Here is a 15,809-nt window from a genome sequence, read left to right as displayed (position 1 = left end):
GCCGATCTTGATGCCTGCCGAAACTAACACCTTCTGCACTTCCGGAGCCCATATCCCTCTATTCCCTTCCTATTCATATATTTGTCAAGATGTCTCTTAAACGTCGCTATCGTATTTGCTTCCACCACCTCCCTTGGCAGCAAGTTCCAGGCACTCTCCACCCTCTGTGTAAAAAAAACTTGCCTCGCACATCCCCTCTAAACTTTGCCCCTCTCACCTTAAACCTATGTCCCCTAGTAACTGACTCTTCCACCCTGGGAAAAAGCTTCTGACTATCCACTCTGTCCATGCCACTCATAACTTTGTAAACCTCTATCATGTCGCCCCTCCACCTCCGTCGTTCCAGTGAAAACAATCCGTGTTTTTCCAACTTCTCCTCATAGCTAATGCCCTCCAGACCAGGTAACATCCTGGTAAACCTCCTCTGTACCTTCTCCAAAGCCTCCACGTCCTTCTGGTAGTGTGGCGACCAGAATTGCACGCAATATTCTAAGTGTGGCCTAACTAAGGTTCTGTACAGCTGCAACATAACATAACCGACCGATGAAGGCAAGTATGCCGTATGCCTTCTTCACTACCTTATCCACCTGCGTTGCCACTTTCAGTGACCTGTGGACCTGTACGCCCAGATCTCTCTGCCTGTCAATACTCCTAAGGGTTCTGCCATTTACTGCATACCTCCCACCTGCATTAGACCTTCCAAAATGCATTACCTCACATTTGTCCAGATTAAACTCCATCTATCATTTCTCCGCCCAAGTCTTCAACCGATCTATATCCTGCTGTATCCTCTGACAATCCTCATCATTATCCGCAACTCCACCAACCTTTGTATCGTCCACAAACTTACTAATCAGACCTTCTACATTTTCCTCCAAATCATATATATATATACTACAAACAGCAAAGGTCCCAGCACTGATCCCTGCTGAACACCACTAGTCACACCCCTCCATTCAGAAAAACACCCATCCACTGTTACCCTCTGTCTTCTGTGACCGAGCCAGTTCTGTATCCATCTTGCCAGCTCACCTCTGATCCCGTGTGACTTCACCTTTTGCACCAGTCTGCCATGCGGGACCTTGTCAAAGGCTTTACTAAAGTCCAAACAGACAACATCCACCGCCCTTCCCTCATCAATCATCTTCGTCACTTCCTCAAAAAACTCAATCAAATTAGTGAGACATGACCTCCCCTTCACAAAGCCATGCTGTCTCTCGCTAATAAGTTTGTTTGTTTCCAAATGGGAGTAATTCCTGTCCCGAAGAATCCTCTCTAATAGTTTCCCTACCACTGATGTAAGGCTCACCGGCCTATAATTTCCTGGATTATCCTTGCTACCCTTCTTAAACAAAGGAACAACATTGGCTATTCTCCAGTCCTCTGGGACCTCACCTGTAGCCAATGAGGATGCAAAGATTTCTGTCAAGGCCCCAGCAATTTCTTCCCTTGCCTCCCTCAGTATTCTTGGGTAGATCCCATCAGGCCCTGGGGACTTATCTACCTTAATGCTTTGCAAGACACCCAACACCACCTCCTTTTTGATAATGAGATGACTGAGACTATCTGTGCTCCCTTCCCTAGACTCATCATCCACCAAGTCCTTCTCCTTGGTGAATACTGATGCAAAGTACTCCTTTAGCACCTCACCCATTTCTTCTGGCTCCATCTCTGTCCTTGAGTGGGCCAACCCTTTCCCTGGTTACCCTCTTGCTCTTTATAGATGTATAAAAAGCCTTGGGATTTTCCTTAATCCTGTTTGCCAATGACTTTTCATGACTCCTTTTAGCCCTCCTGACTCCTTGCTTAAGTTCCTTCCTCCTGTCTTTATATTCCTCAAGTGCTTCATCTGTTCCTAGCCTTCCAGCCCTTACAAATGCTTCCTTTTTCTTTTTGACTAGGCTCACAATATCCCGTGTTATCCAAGCTTCCCAAAACTTGCCAAACTTGTCTTTCTTCCTCACAGGAACATGCTGGTCCTGGATTTTAATCAGCTGACGTTTGAAAGACTCCCACATGTCAGATGTTGATTTACCCTCAAACAGCCGCCCCCAATCTAAATTCAATGAGATCATGTCTCATTCTTCTGAACTCCGCAGAATATAGGCCCGATTTACTTAGTCTCTCATCATTGGACAACCCCCTTATCCCAGGGACCAATCTAGTGAACCTTCGGTGCACTGCCTCCAATGCAAGTATATCCTTTCTTAAATGTGGAGACCAAAACTGCACACAGTATTCCAGATGTGGTCTCCCCAAAACCCTGTACTTCCTTATTCCTGTACTCCAATCCCCTTGCAATAAAACCCAACATGCCATGTTCCTTCCTAATTGCTTGCTGTACCTGCATGTTAACTTTCTGTGTACCTTGTACAAATACACCCAAGTCTCTTTGAACATCGGCACTTTCAAGGTGCACACATTTAAAAAATATTCTGCTTTTTCTATTCTTACGACCAAAGTGCATAACTGCACACTTCCCTACAGTATACTCCATCTGCCATTTTGTTGCCCACTCTCTTAACCCGTCCATATCTGTTTGCAGCCTTTCTGTGTCGTCCCCACAGCTTACCTTTCCACCTACCTTTGCCTTCAAAGTCCAGATTAGGGTCAAGCAAGGCTGTGTGATAGCCCCCATACTATTTACGATCTATCTAACAGTGACTATTCACCTCGTGAAAGGTGAACCCTCTGGTGTGAGTATTAAATACCACCTAGATGGAAAACTGTTTAATCTCAGTTGCCTCCGTACCAAAACTAAACTGACCACCAGTTTGCGGATGACTGCAGTGTTGTTGTCCACTCTGCACCAGATTTGCAAGCCACTCTCGATCTCTTCAATTCTGCATGCAAGAGACTTGTCCTGTCCTTGAATGTTGCCAAAACAAAACTCGTATCAACTCACCTGGTGAGCCAAATATTCTACCTCCCATATATGTTGAAGAATATGAACTTTGGAATATGTTGAGCACTTCCCATACCTTGGCAGTCATCTCTCCCAAAAGGCCACCATTGATGGGGAGATCCAACACCGGATCAGCTGTGTCAGCTCAGCCTTCTACAAACTACAGCAGCGAGTGTTTGACAACTAAATCTTTGGCAAAAAAGTCCTAGTGTACAGAACAGTTGTTGTCATCACACTCCTGTACTGCAGTGAGACCTGGACTGTGTATCAGCCACACATCAGAGCGCTAGAGAAATTTCATCAGCAATGCCTCTGCCGCATCCTCTGGATTCAGTGGGAGGACTGTTGAACAAACGCTAGTGTTCTTCTTGAAGCAGCTCCTCAAGCATGCAGGCAAACCCCTTGCAAAACCAACTTCGATGGACTGGCCACTGTGTCTGGATGACTGCAAACTATCTCCCCTGCCAAGTCCTGTTTTCTCAACACTCAAATGGCCAGTGTTCCAGGGGAGGACAAAGAAAACGTTTCAAAGACAATGTGAAGCGTGGCATCATTGACATTGATGACCGGGAGGAGCTTGCTACCAATCGTTCAAAATAGCGACAACTTGTCCATCAAGCTGCATCATGTTTCGAGTCCAAGTGCCTAATGATGAGGCAGAGCGGTGGCAGAGAAGGAAAGAAAAGGAAGCAAATCCTGCCCTCTGCATCCCACTACCTATGGGACGTCCTGCCCCATGTGCCCAAAGATCTGCAGGTCAAGAATCGGCCAGTTCAGTCACCTGAAGATCTATGACAGAAACTAGTGACCTTGAGTAGACGACATCATCGAATTGAGGGACAGCCACTGACGACCAGCTTGGGGCTTCTTTATTTTTTGACCTCTCTGCAAGCCAGCAAGGGCACCTCCATGTTGATGTGCCCTAGCAGTCTCCTGCCTGGCTCAGCAGCACCTACCTGTCCTGGTGGGGCAGTTGGCCTGACATTGCTGTGGGCCATCTGGGCCTCTGGCTTTTCTAGTCTGCCAGCTGCCCTTAATTGGATGGGGCTTCTGGAGACAGCTTCATAATTGGCTGCCTCCAGGAAGGTTGCGACTAACGTCCCACCATGGCCACTTCCGAGCTCCCAACCTGGAACTGAGGCCGACCTCTGGATCGCAACCCAACTGGGACAATTCAGCTCCCTCTCTCATTGATGCTGCCAAATTAAGTTTGCCTCTGTAAGAGGTCTAGGACACTGGGAAACACACATGGTCAAATGTATTGAATTTTGCAATGGAAAATGGTTGTTAGTAATCTTACTGGAATATGTAATTCCTATGATGCCAAATAAATCTGGAAAAGTATATACAATGTTGGCAATTCATAAAAGTAAGAGGCAAGAAAAAGAATTAATTACTATACCTTGTCCTAATTTGGACTTAACTCATTGTGAAGAAGTTGTCTATTGGCTTAATCTTTAATGTCTCTTGTATTCAAAGATCCCTTTCAAAGAGCATTGACCTACATTTTACTTTTTTGCTGTTAGTGCTAATTGGAATTGACCGTACATTTAGGGTGACCACATTTTCTTCTTGATCTGGACATATTGGTTTTCTAGATGGCTGTACGGTAGTCATGATGTTTCTCTATAGGCAAAGTCCAATTTTCAAAATGTACTTAAAATGTGCGTATGCATGAATTGGTAGCTGTTTCACATTTTGGGGCCTAATTGGATGTAGTTTGGCTGCAAAAGGTGACCCTTAGAGACAGTGCCAGTTTCCAGTGTGCTCACCTTTGACAAAAGGTGGTGGGTTCAAACCCCACGTTGGAACTTTTGAATATAACACCTTAAACTGTTGCTTGTCCAATGACCTGCCTTACGGTGCAGGCTTTGTAAGAATTTACATTGGTATTCATTGGAATTTTTATACAGGAGCTTATGGATGTTGGTACGTAACAGGTTCACATTTTACATGATGCTGGACTTGACCAATGATTTTTGACTACACCATCACTATTATCTTGACCTTTCCTCAGATATTAGCTCTTTTATTCTGCTATATGTACAATGTTCCTCATATACTGTGTACTAGTTCAGGAAGTGATGTTGAACCATATAGGCATGCCAGTAGTGAGTCAGCATTTGCCTGAAGCGCACTGCATATATTGTAGGATGTAGAAGTACGTTTCAAGGCAAAAAATTAGAGTTGATACAAACTGCAAGGTGTGGTTGATACCTAAGATTTGAAGTGATTTTACAGTTTTTTTTTTGAAGCCGTATCTTCAAAAAGGTTTCTCATGTTTGGCAACCCTCCAGTGTCTGCCTGCAACATAGATTTATATTTGTAATGGTATTATACCAAGCTGATGGTTTATAAGTCCATGCTGTATGGCTGTGAAACATGGGCAATTTATAGCTACTAAGAAAAGAAGCTCAATAATTTCCATCTTCGCTGTCTGCAACAACTCTCAGCATTTCCTGGCGGTTTCATGTGCGGCACTTGTGGCAGAACCTGCCTTTCAAGAATTGGCCTTCAGAAGCATCAACAAAGATGCACCAAGAGAAGACACCCCACCTAAATGGATTGTTTGCATGTCCAACATCTTTCGTAGATGGAAGGATGCCAATCAGTACTGTTTGGGAGCATTCAGTGTTCATGTGGTGTTAATACTACTGAGAATTTATTGAAAAAAAAAATCCCCTGCATGTTAGAAAAGTTGAACTCAGCACAGTTATATTTGTCAAAGTTGCTAGTTTAATGTGCAAAACTGTTTTATTTTGAGTACATAGTTTGAGACTGAGTTCTGTAATATCCATGTTTCGATTACACTTATGTCATCATTTCAGTTAGAGGCACAGAAGGAGGCCGTGTGTCCCAGCGAGTCCATGCCGCCTCTCTGTAGAGCAATCCAATCAGTCCCATTACCCCGCTCTATCCCCATAGGCCTGCAAGTTTATTTCCCTCGTATGCCCATCGCATTTCTTTTTGAAATCATTGATCGTCTGTGCTTCCACCACACTTGTAGGCATTGAGTTCCAGATTATTATCACTCGCTTACTAAAAATGTTTTTCCTCGCATTCCACATTGAACATGTTAGTGAGCATGAAATAAAAATAGCATTTTTCTTTTGCAGAATGACATCGCCTCGCTTTATAGAATTTGTGTGCAAGCATGATGAAGTTCTGAAATGTTTTGTGACAAGGTGAGCATGTGTGCTTTCAGATGCCTCTTTACTGTTGCTTTATTGTAAGAGCCTATTTTAAAAAAAAAATGTTTTCTTACAGAAACCCTATAATAATATTTGACCACTTTCACTTCCTTCTGGAGTGCCCTGAGATAATGTCAAGATTCATGCATATCATCAAAGCACAGGTAAGCTTTGATTAAAACCTATAAATAAAAATTTTCTTCAATGTCTACATAAATTTATGTGATGAATTTGCAGGACTGAGGTGTATCAAATTCAGTTTCTGGTCTCCATTGAGTAGCTGATGTCTGTTACATTTGACTGCTGCATTATTTGGTTGGTGAAGGAGAGATTTGTGTGTGTGTCTGGTGGAGGCAAGATTGGGTGCAGTTGCATTGCTGTTCCTCTGCTGACACTCAAGGACACAATGCATAATGGCCTGCTAAGAGCACTAGAGGCTAACCTCTGCTCATGAAACTCTATCCTGGTAAGGAGTCAGTGCTGAGGTCATCTTTCCCCTCCCTAACTGTTGTTATGCCCCTACAATCACCCCAGCTGAAGTCAGCTTTGTTGAAATAGATCCCAGATCAAACCTGGGACCTTCAGCTGCTCACTGCCTTAACCAACCAAGCCATGGGTGAAGATTGTAGTATAAACTTCTATTACTAACTGACGTATTAGGGTCCAGCAAGTAAATTATTCTGCATGTAATTGTAGATAGTGGCCACTGTGTATTAATATTCCATTTTTGTCTTCAGTAAGACAAAAAGGCAGGCTGGAAATCTGGTCTCTAATCCCTTTTTCTTCCTCTGTTCTATTCCTGCTTCCTCATGTTCATCTCGCTATTATCACCTCATGATGAGAAACTTGTATCTTTACTCTGAACTAACATTGAGTGACGGGGGGGATAATGGGCTATTGGTTGAGGTCCAGTGTTGCAGTGATAAGGAATGAGAACATCAAGATTCTGTCGTTGCTTTGAGGTTCTGAACGTCCAATCCAATTGCCTATCTTTCTTTCTATCCATTTTTTCTTTGCATCAGAATTGAATGAAAAAATTGTTAATTATATTTTTCATTCTCCTTATTTAGCCCTTCAAGGATAGATGTGAGTGGTTCTACGAACATCTTCATGCTAATCATCCTGACTCTGATATGGTGCACAGGCCAGTTAATGAAAATGATATCTTGCTTGTTCATCGAGGTACAATTTCTGTACTAATAATTTTTCATTTAAAAATTTCGTCTTTTAATTAACATATTTTATTTTCCCTTGTTTAGACTAAGGTGAGCTATGAAAGAGTGGACAAGTCATCTTTCTTAAACTGACATGAATTCTAAAATTAAACACTGGGTTTAAATCCTTAGAAGTGTCAATTAATGCAGCCAGAAGCATACTGCTTCAAATTACCCTTCAATATGATGTCAGGATGCTTCCCTCAATTGTAAATTGCAAGAAGACCATCGATCTTAAAAGAAATTATATGATATGTGATTGCTCAGTTTTGTTTGATTTTATTAGAAATATGTTAACCGGAGATATTTTTATTCCCATTCTAAAGATAGGAAGGGTTGGTTTTTCCAATGGATTGGGTTAGCCACCAGAGCAATATTGCGGCAGGATTTCCTGGTAGTTGTTTCTGGTCCTATCGTGACCATGATTCATTTCCTGTTTCGGGGATCATTACTTGTACAGGTGGGCTCTCCCAGCAGGGTGTCTACCACACTGAGCCCACTGCTGCTGCCAAGCGAAATGAGGCATCACCCAGTAGGTGTTCCATTATAGTGCCTCAAGAAGGAGCAGGAAGATTTATGGGTGCAGGAACAGCCTTTTTGTTTAAGAAAATGTATATTTTTAAGCATTTCTAAGAAAAGGTTTTAGTGAGTCACGAAAAGTACGGGAACCTGAGAGGGGAAAGTGAACATTTCTTGATTCTATCCATCCAACATTTGAAAGCATGGACCTGGTCACTGCACCAGGGTATACCTCTTCTGGTAGGGACTGGGGTTTGTGATGGCTAGATGGAAAATTGGTTAGTTTACTGTGCCCTGTCTCTGCCATTGTTTAGATCCATGCGACGGACAAGGGTGGCTAGCAGACTTCCTTGCTTGAGTAGTGGGTAGACAAATTCCCAGCGACAATGGCAGCATTGTGGTGAGCCGCGCACCCCATTTTCCTTCATTTTGTGCTGCTATACCACCCAATTTCAGATATTGCAGCAAATCAACCACTACTTCTAGCTAGTCAGCTATGATAAGATATGTCTTATCAATCACAGGTAGCTCCATCCTTGTTGACCGATAATGGCTCCCTGTTCTCCATGTAAAATTCCTGTCCTCTTAAAAGCACTCCATTCCTAAAGATGACAACTTATTTATATAGCACCATTAACGTAACAAAATGTCCAAAGGGGCTTCACAGGAGCAATATGAAACAAATTATGACACTGAGCCACATAGGGCAACCAATTGTGTATCTCCTTAACTAATCATATTGAAGAATTGCGACTGAACAGCGCAGTCTGAACCAGGAAGTGTCAGTTAGAATATTGATTTCAGTGTAAAATCAGATACAGAAAAGCTAATAGTGAGGGAAAGAATGAGTGGATTGTAAGAAAGAGAGAGATATGAGACATATTTTTAATATTTAAAATCTCCAGCAATAATTAAAATCTGAACAGTTGAGACTCCATACTTGTGAAAGTTAATTTTCAGTGCCAGAGGTTGCTAGGCAATAATTAAGACTTACCATGCCATTAAAAGGGTACTTAGACTGGAATGAACAAGCTCTAACTTTTTCTGGCGAGTTTAGTCCGTATTTATCATAGAGTCATAAAGTCATAGAGAGATACAGCACTGAAACAGGCCCTTCGGCCCACCGAGTCTGTGCCGACCAACAACCACCCATTTATACGAATCCTACTTTAATCCCATATTCCCTACCGCATCCCCACCATTCTCCTACCACCTACCTACACTAGGGGCAATTTATAATGGCCAATTTACCTATCAACCTGCAAGTCTTTGTCCGTGGGACGAAATCGGAGCATCCGGCGGAAACCCACGTGGTCACAGGGAGAACTTGCAAACTCTGCACAGGCAGTACCCAGAACTGAACCCGGGTCACTGGAGCTGTGAGCCACTGTGCCGCCCCATTGATGTTTGTGGGATTGTGATTTGCTGTCATGTTTCCCGATATTACAACAGTAATGGCACATCAAAAGTACTTAAATAGCTCTGAAACACTTTGTGACATTCTAAGGATGTGAAAGACGCTATATAAATGCAAGTCTTTGTTTCTTCAGTAATTTAATAATATAGGAATGTCACGATGTTCAATATATTTGAATGGTGAGCCAGATGGCCCGAAATTGTTAGCTTGCACAATTACTGTTGAAGGAAGTTGCAGTCCAATTGCCACGTTAATCACAGTGGACACTGTCCCTCTCACTATTATTTCTACTGTAAAATCCAAGCTCATTGAAACTATAGTTATGTAAAATAAATAACTCAAATAAAAATTCAGAAGTCTAAACTGAGTTTGCTCTATATTTCATTTTGAGTAAAATATCAAAAAAATTCTAAAATATCAGATGATTTTGTACATTTCTACCAGATCCTTGTGGAGGGTTTCCTGCACTGTTGGTGTATAAACTGGTACTCTGACTTCCTGTGCTAGAGAAAATGATGGTATTAGAAACTGGAGAGTCCTCCCCGTTTATTTGCTGCTTTGAGTTGACAGCGAATAGAAAATAGAGGGCTGAAATTATGAAATTACACGCTACTTTTATAAGATCAGAACTAATTTTTATATGAATAGAAGGGTGAGAAGAGTGTGAGAGGCATCAATGTTCACCTTAATATGCTTTGCTGGCTTAACTACATCCTGTATCTTGTCTCTTGGAAGTACAATAATAACACTTTGATTTTCTGTTTGCAGATTCAATTTTCCAGAGCAGCTGTGAGGTTGTTTCAAAAGCAAGCTATGAAAAATTGAAACAAGGTGTTGCTGTACGTTTTCATGGCGAAGAAGGCATGGTATGTGTTTTTCTTTACTCTTCAAAATGACTGATTCACAGAGGCTGACACCTACGTTATTGTACTTATATTTTCATCAAGATTATTTAAAAATATATAACTCTGAAGAGATTGAAGCATGGAGCAATCTTATGACATCAGCAGCAATACTGGAATATTTAAACCAATATTCTGGGTTAAAGTTTGCAATTATTTAGGAATACCATAAAGTTTCGAAGGTTATTCTCTGAAGTCATTAAATATGAAGGGCTTTGAGACATTTTGAGAGACGAGCCTTCCTTTTGCAGCTCTTTAGTACCAAGATGAGTGTATTGTGTTTTGTCCCAGTTCAATTTGCTAATTCCTTTCAACGTTATTGCTGACTAATATATATATTTTTGTCAAACAGATGATTTAAAGTTTGTTTTGTAAATTGACAATACATTGCATACCATTTGAGTCCTGTGGGGAGATTTTGTTAAAACTGACAATGTAGAAATATCAGAGCAAAGTATAAAATAATTGGATAATATTTATCATGTGACTGCTGAGAATGGGAGCTGACCTGTCACTATCTTGTGGCTGAGGATGGGTGCTGACCTGTCACTTTCAATGTCTAGATAATGGTGAAAAGCAATTTTAAAAGTTGCACCTGCAATTTCTGTGGTGCTGCTGAGTTCCAATTCTCAGTGCATTGGTTTGGGGAAATGCTTATTGGATGCCAGGGACCATAGACTGAGCAGTGGTCAAAGCAAGGGACGAGGGAGTCTCGGTGAAAAAGGAAACAAAATCACTAGGGGCCTCTTGCAAGTTGTCGTCATACGCATCTAAATGACCTATTCTAAATGGTAATGAAAAAGGCCTGCAGTCAGTTTGACTGTGAAATGCACTTGGGACATTGTCTGGAGAGATATGGGAATGGGGAGCAAAACTCAAGGATTTCTACTCTTAAGTAAATGGATTAGGATGGTACCTTTCAATTCTGTGTTGCTTTTCTGCTTTCAGGGCCAAGGTGTGGTGCGTGAATGGTTTGACATCCTTTCCAGCGAGATAATCAATCCAGATTATGCACTCTTCACTCAGTCAGCTGATGGTACATGTCTCCTGTGGATTTGAAAGGAAATACATAGCGCGTTTGACATCTTTAAATTCCAAAGCTGGAATCTTTTTCATTTTGCTTTCAATTCAAGTTGATAATAGAGTACAAACTAAGAGTAATCTTTTATTATGCATTGGTTTATCAATTGAACCAAAGAATTGATGACATAAGATACATTTATATTCTTACAGGAACGACATTCCAGCCTAACAGTAATTCCTCAGTGAATCCGGATCATCTGAATTATTTTCGGTTTGCGGGACAGATTCTAGGTTTGGCACTTTATCACCGACAGCTGGTTAACATCTACTTTACGCGTTCATTCTACAAACATATTCTTGGTGAGAATTGTTTAAGTCGAAAATTTATATTTTAACTTATGCAATTTTCTTAAGTTTCTAAGGATCATATTGCTTTGAGGGAAAGTTGTACATTAGCTAAATTGTAAGTGGTTAATTAGGCAGACTTCGGTCATACAGCATAGAGAGGTGCAGGATCACAATGGGGTTGGTGTGACCGATAGTGTGCAGGTAAGGGGAACCCAGCTGAGACAGAAAATGAGGATCCTCTCCAACAGATACAACCTTCTTGCTATTTGTGAGGATAAGGATAGGGACTGTCGGAAGGACAGCCAGAATGCTGACCATGGTACCTTGGAGCAGGAGGCTGTAGAAGGGGGCAGGGAGGAGTAGATGTAAGGGATTCAATAATTAGTGGGACAAATAGCATCTGTTGTAGATGTCTGTGTGGGTTTCCTCCGGGTGCTCCGGTTTCCTCCCACATGCCAAAGACTTGCAGGTTGATAGGTAAATTGGCCATTATAAATTGCCCCTAGTGCAGGTAGGTGGTAGGAGAATGGTGGGGATGTGGTAGAAAATATGGGGGTAGTGTAGGGTTAGTATAAATGGGTGGTTGTTGGTCGGCACAGACTCGGTGGGCCGAAGGGCCTGTTTCAGTGCTGTATCTCTAAATAAAATTTAAAAAAAAAATACCATCTTGAAAAGATCTGGGAGAGGGAAGGGGAAGTTCCATGTTGAGACCAATGACATAGGGAAGAGTGCCAGTAATTAGGAGTTAAATTAAAGAACTGGACATCAAGAATTAGAACCTCTAAATTACTACCTGAGCCATGTGCTAATTGGCATACGGATAAGCAGATTAGGGAGGTGAACTACTGACTGAGGGAGTGATGTGAGAAAGAGGAATTCCATTTCATGTGACACTGGCACCAGCACTGGGACAGGAAGGTAGTGTACCATTGGGATGGGCTCCACCTGAACTGGCCTGCGATGAGGATAAATAGAGTGGTCACAAGAACTGTAATCTAGTAAATGGGGAGTGGGGTTGGGAGCTCAGGGTCAAAAGGTAGTATCGACAATAGTTCCAAAACAAACCAAAGCAAAGAGTAGATCAACAGTCAGAAATTGTGCTTTAAGCACTACATGTAAAAGTAAAACTAAATGCTGTGAAGTAATTAAATCAGGAGAGAGAAATAAAATGATGTGAATAAAACATGAGAGCAAAAAACTAAGTGCAGGAGTTGACCATTCGGCCCCTTTAGCCTGCTGTGCCATTCAATACTAACATGGTTGATCTGCCTCAAATCCACTTGACCACCTGCTCCCCATATCCTTTGATTCCCTGAGAGACTAGAAATCTGTCTAACTCAGCCTTTGATGCACTCAACGATGGAGCATCCAGTCCCTCCATCCTGACTTGGAACTAAAACACTGTTCGTTCACTGTTGCTGGACCAAAATCTTGGAACTCCCTCCCGAACAGCAATGTGAGAGTACCCGCACCAGATTGACTGCAGCGGTTCAAGAAGGCGGCTAACCACCACCTTTTCTAGGGCAATTAGGGATGGGCAACAAATGCTGGTCTTGGCAGTGATGCCCACATCCCATGAAAGAATAAAAAAAGGCATCTGGGATATACAATTCCAAAGATTCACAACCCTCTGAGTGAAGAAATTTCTCCTCATCTCAATCCTAAATGATTGACCCTTATCCTGAAACTCTGCCCCGATGTTATTGATTCCCCTGCCAGGGAAAACAACTTCTCTGTCAACACTGTCACGCTCCTGTAGAATCTGTTTCAACAAGATCACCTCTCATTCTTCTAAACTCCATAGAGTATTAGGCCTAATTTACTTCGCCTCGCATCATAGGACAACTCTCATATTCCAGGAACCAATCTATTGAACCTTTGCTGTACCACCACCAATGCAAGTATATCCTTGCTTGGACATGGAGGTCAAAACTGCACACAATAATCCAGGTCTGGTCTCGCCAAAGCCCTGTACAATTGTACAAGACTTCATTGTTCTTCTGCTCCAATCCCCTTGCAATAAAGGCCAACATGCAATTTGCCTTCCTAATTGCTTGCTGTACCTGCATGCTAACTTTGTGTTCCTTGTAAGAGTACACCCAAGTCTCTCTGAAAATCAACTTTTACAAGTTTCACACCTTTTAAAAAAAAAAAATCTGGTTTTCTGTTTGTACCAAAGTGAATACTCTTACACTTCCCTACTTTATACTCCATCTGCCACCTTGCTCTTGCTCTGAACCTGCATCTTTCTCTGGTTTCTCTCCTATCTACCCTCATGCCCTTTCTGAGCTCATCTTGTCCATGAGATTCACCTCCTGCTCCCCATCGATCCTATTCCCACTAAACTGCTGATCACCCAATTTCCCCTCCTGGTTCCCATGTTAGCCGATATTATCACTCTCTCGATTAAATTTGCCGTCAGCACCCCTCCTCAAAAAATCAACCCTTATCTCCATCGCCCTTGCAAACTACTGTCCTATTTTAAACCTCCCTTTTCTCTCCAAAGTCTTTGAATGTGTTGTCTCCCAAATCTGTTCCCGTCTTTCCCGGAACTCCAATCAGGTTTCTGCACTACTGCTGTACCAAAATAGCTCTTATCAAAGTCACAAATGTAATTCTGTGTCACTGTGACAAAGGTACACTTTCCTTCCTGATCCTTCTTGACTTGTCTGTAGCCTTTGACATGGTTGACCACAGCATTCTCCTCCAATACCTTTCCATTATTGTCCAGCTAGGTGGGACTTCTCTCACCTGGTTCCATTCTTCTCTATCTTAATCGGAGCCAGTGAATCACTTGCAATGCCTTCTCTTCCTGTTCCCACACTGTTACCTCTGGTGTCCCCCAAGGATCTATCCTTGGCCCGCTCCTATTTCACATCTACATGCTGCCCCCAGTAACATCATCGAAAAGCACAGCGTTAGTTTTCACATGTACGTTGGCCATGCCCAGCTCTATCTTACCACCATGTCTCTCAACTCCATTGTTGCGAAAATATCCCACTGCTTATCTGACATCCAGTACTGGATGAGCAGAAATCTCCAATTAAATATTGGGAAGACTGAAACCATTGTTTTTGTTCCCACTCCAAACTCCATTCCCTCGCTGCTGATTCCATCCCTCTCCCTGGCAACAGTTTGAGATTAAGGCACTCTGTTTACGACCTTTGTGTCACATTTGACTCGTATGAGCTTCTGACCTCATTTGCTCCATCACTAAGATCGCTTATTTCCACCTCCTGAACATCGCCTACTTCGCCCCTGTCTCAGATCATCTGCTGCTGAAACTCTCAGTTGTGCCTTTGTTACCTCGAGACTTGACTGTTCCGACGCACTCCTGGCTGGTCTCCCACATTCTATCTCCGTAAACTTGAGGTCATCCAAAACTGCGCTGCCCACGCCTTAACCCGTCCCAAGTCCTGGTCACCTAAAGTTCCTGTGCTCACTAACCTACATTGGCTCCCGGTCAAGCATGTCTTGATTTTAAAATTCTCATCCTTGTTTTCAAATCCATCCATGGTCTGGCCCCTCTCAATCTCTGTAATCTCCTCCAGCCCGACAACCCTTGGAGATATTTTTGCTCCTCTAACTGAGGCTTCTTGAGCATCCCCAATTTTAATCGTTTCACCATTGGTGGTCAGGCCTTCAGTTGCCTCGGCCCTAAGCTCTGGAATACTTCCCTACATTTCCCCGCCTCTCTCCCTTTCTTTCCTCCTTTGAGACACTCCTTAAAACCAACCTCTTTGACCAAGAATTTAGTCATCTGACCTAATATCTCCTTAAGTGGGTTGGTGTCATTTTTTATAATGCTTCCATGAAATGCCTTGGGACAGTTTATTAGATTGCAGGTGCTATGTAAATATATGATATTGTTGTCCGCTCACTTAACGCATCTCTTTGCAACCATTGCGTCCTCCTCATAGCTAACCTAGCTTTGTGTCATCAGCAAACTTAGATACATCTGCTTCCTGACCATTAACTAATCCTGTATGCTAATATATTACTCCCAACTCCATGAACCCTTATCTTGCATATTGAACTTTTGTGTGGCACCCAAATGCCTTTTGGAAACCCAAGTATACTACATCTACTGGTTCTCCTTCATCAACCCTACTAGGTAAATCCTCAAAAGCTTGAATAAATTTGTCAAACAAGATTTCCCTTTCGTAAAACTATGTTGACTTTGTCATATCATACCATGATTTGCTAAGTGTATTGTTAAGATTTCCTTAATAATATATTCCAGCTTTATCTTGACAACTGATGTCCGTCTACCTGAACTGTAGTTCCCTG

The 15,809-nt window shown here is 42.2% G+C and overlaps 1 protein-coding gene across 2 annotated transcripts in view; it reads left to right on the top strand.

Moving 5' to 3' along the window:
• The window catches only part of hace1 (HECT domain and ankyrin repeat containing E3 ubiquitin protein ligase 1), a 107,140-nt gene that overhangs the window by 51,470 nt on the left and 39,861 nt on the right, over positions 1-15,809 (top strand). For both annotated transcript variants that reach the window (XM_068026958.1, XM_068026955.1), the window contains exons 13-18: positions 6,022-6,090; positions 6,173-6,260; positions 7,167-7,278; positions 10,015-10,112; positions 11,097-11,184; positions 11,382-11,531. In XM_068026958.1, coding sequence (XP_067883059.1) covers positions 6,022-6,090; positions 6,173-6,260; positions 7,167-7,278; positions 10,015-10,112; positions 11,097-11,184; positions 11,382-11,531 — 605 coding nt within the window. The remainder of the gene's footprint in view (positions 1-6,021; positions 6,091-6,172; positions 6,261-7,166; positions 7,279-10,014; positions 10,113-11,096; positions 11,185-11,381; positions 11,532-15,809) is intronic.

Source organism: Heterodontus francisci, chromosome 3 (genome assembly GCF_036365525.1).
Source record: "Heterodontus francisci isolate sHetFra1 chromosome 3, sHetFra1.hap1, whole genome shotgun sequence".
In the NCBI taxonomy this organism is placed as follows: domain Eukaryota; kingdom Metazoa; phylum Chordata; class Chondrichthyes; order Heterodontiformes; family Heterodontidae; genus Heterodontus; species Heterodontus francisci.
This window is presented reverse-complemented; position numbering and strand designations above follow the sequence as displayed.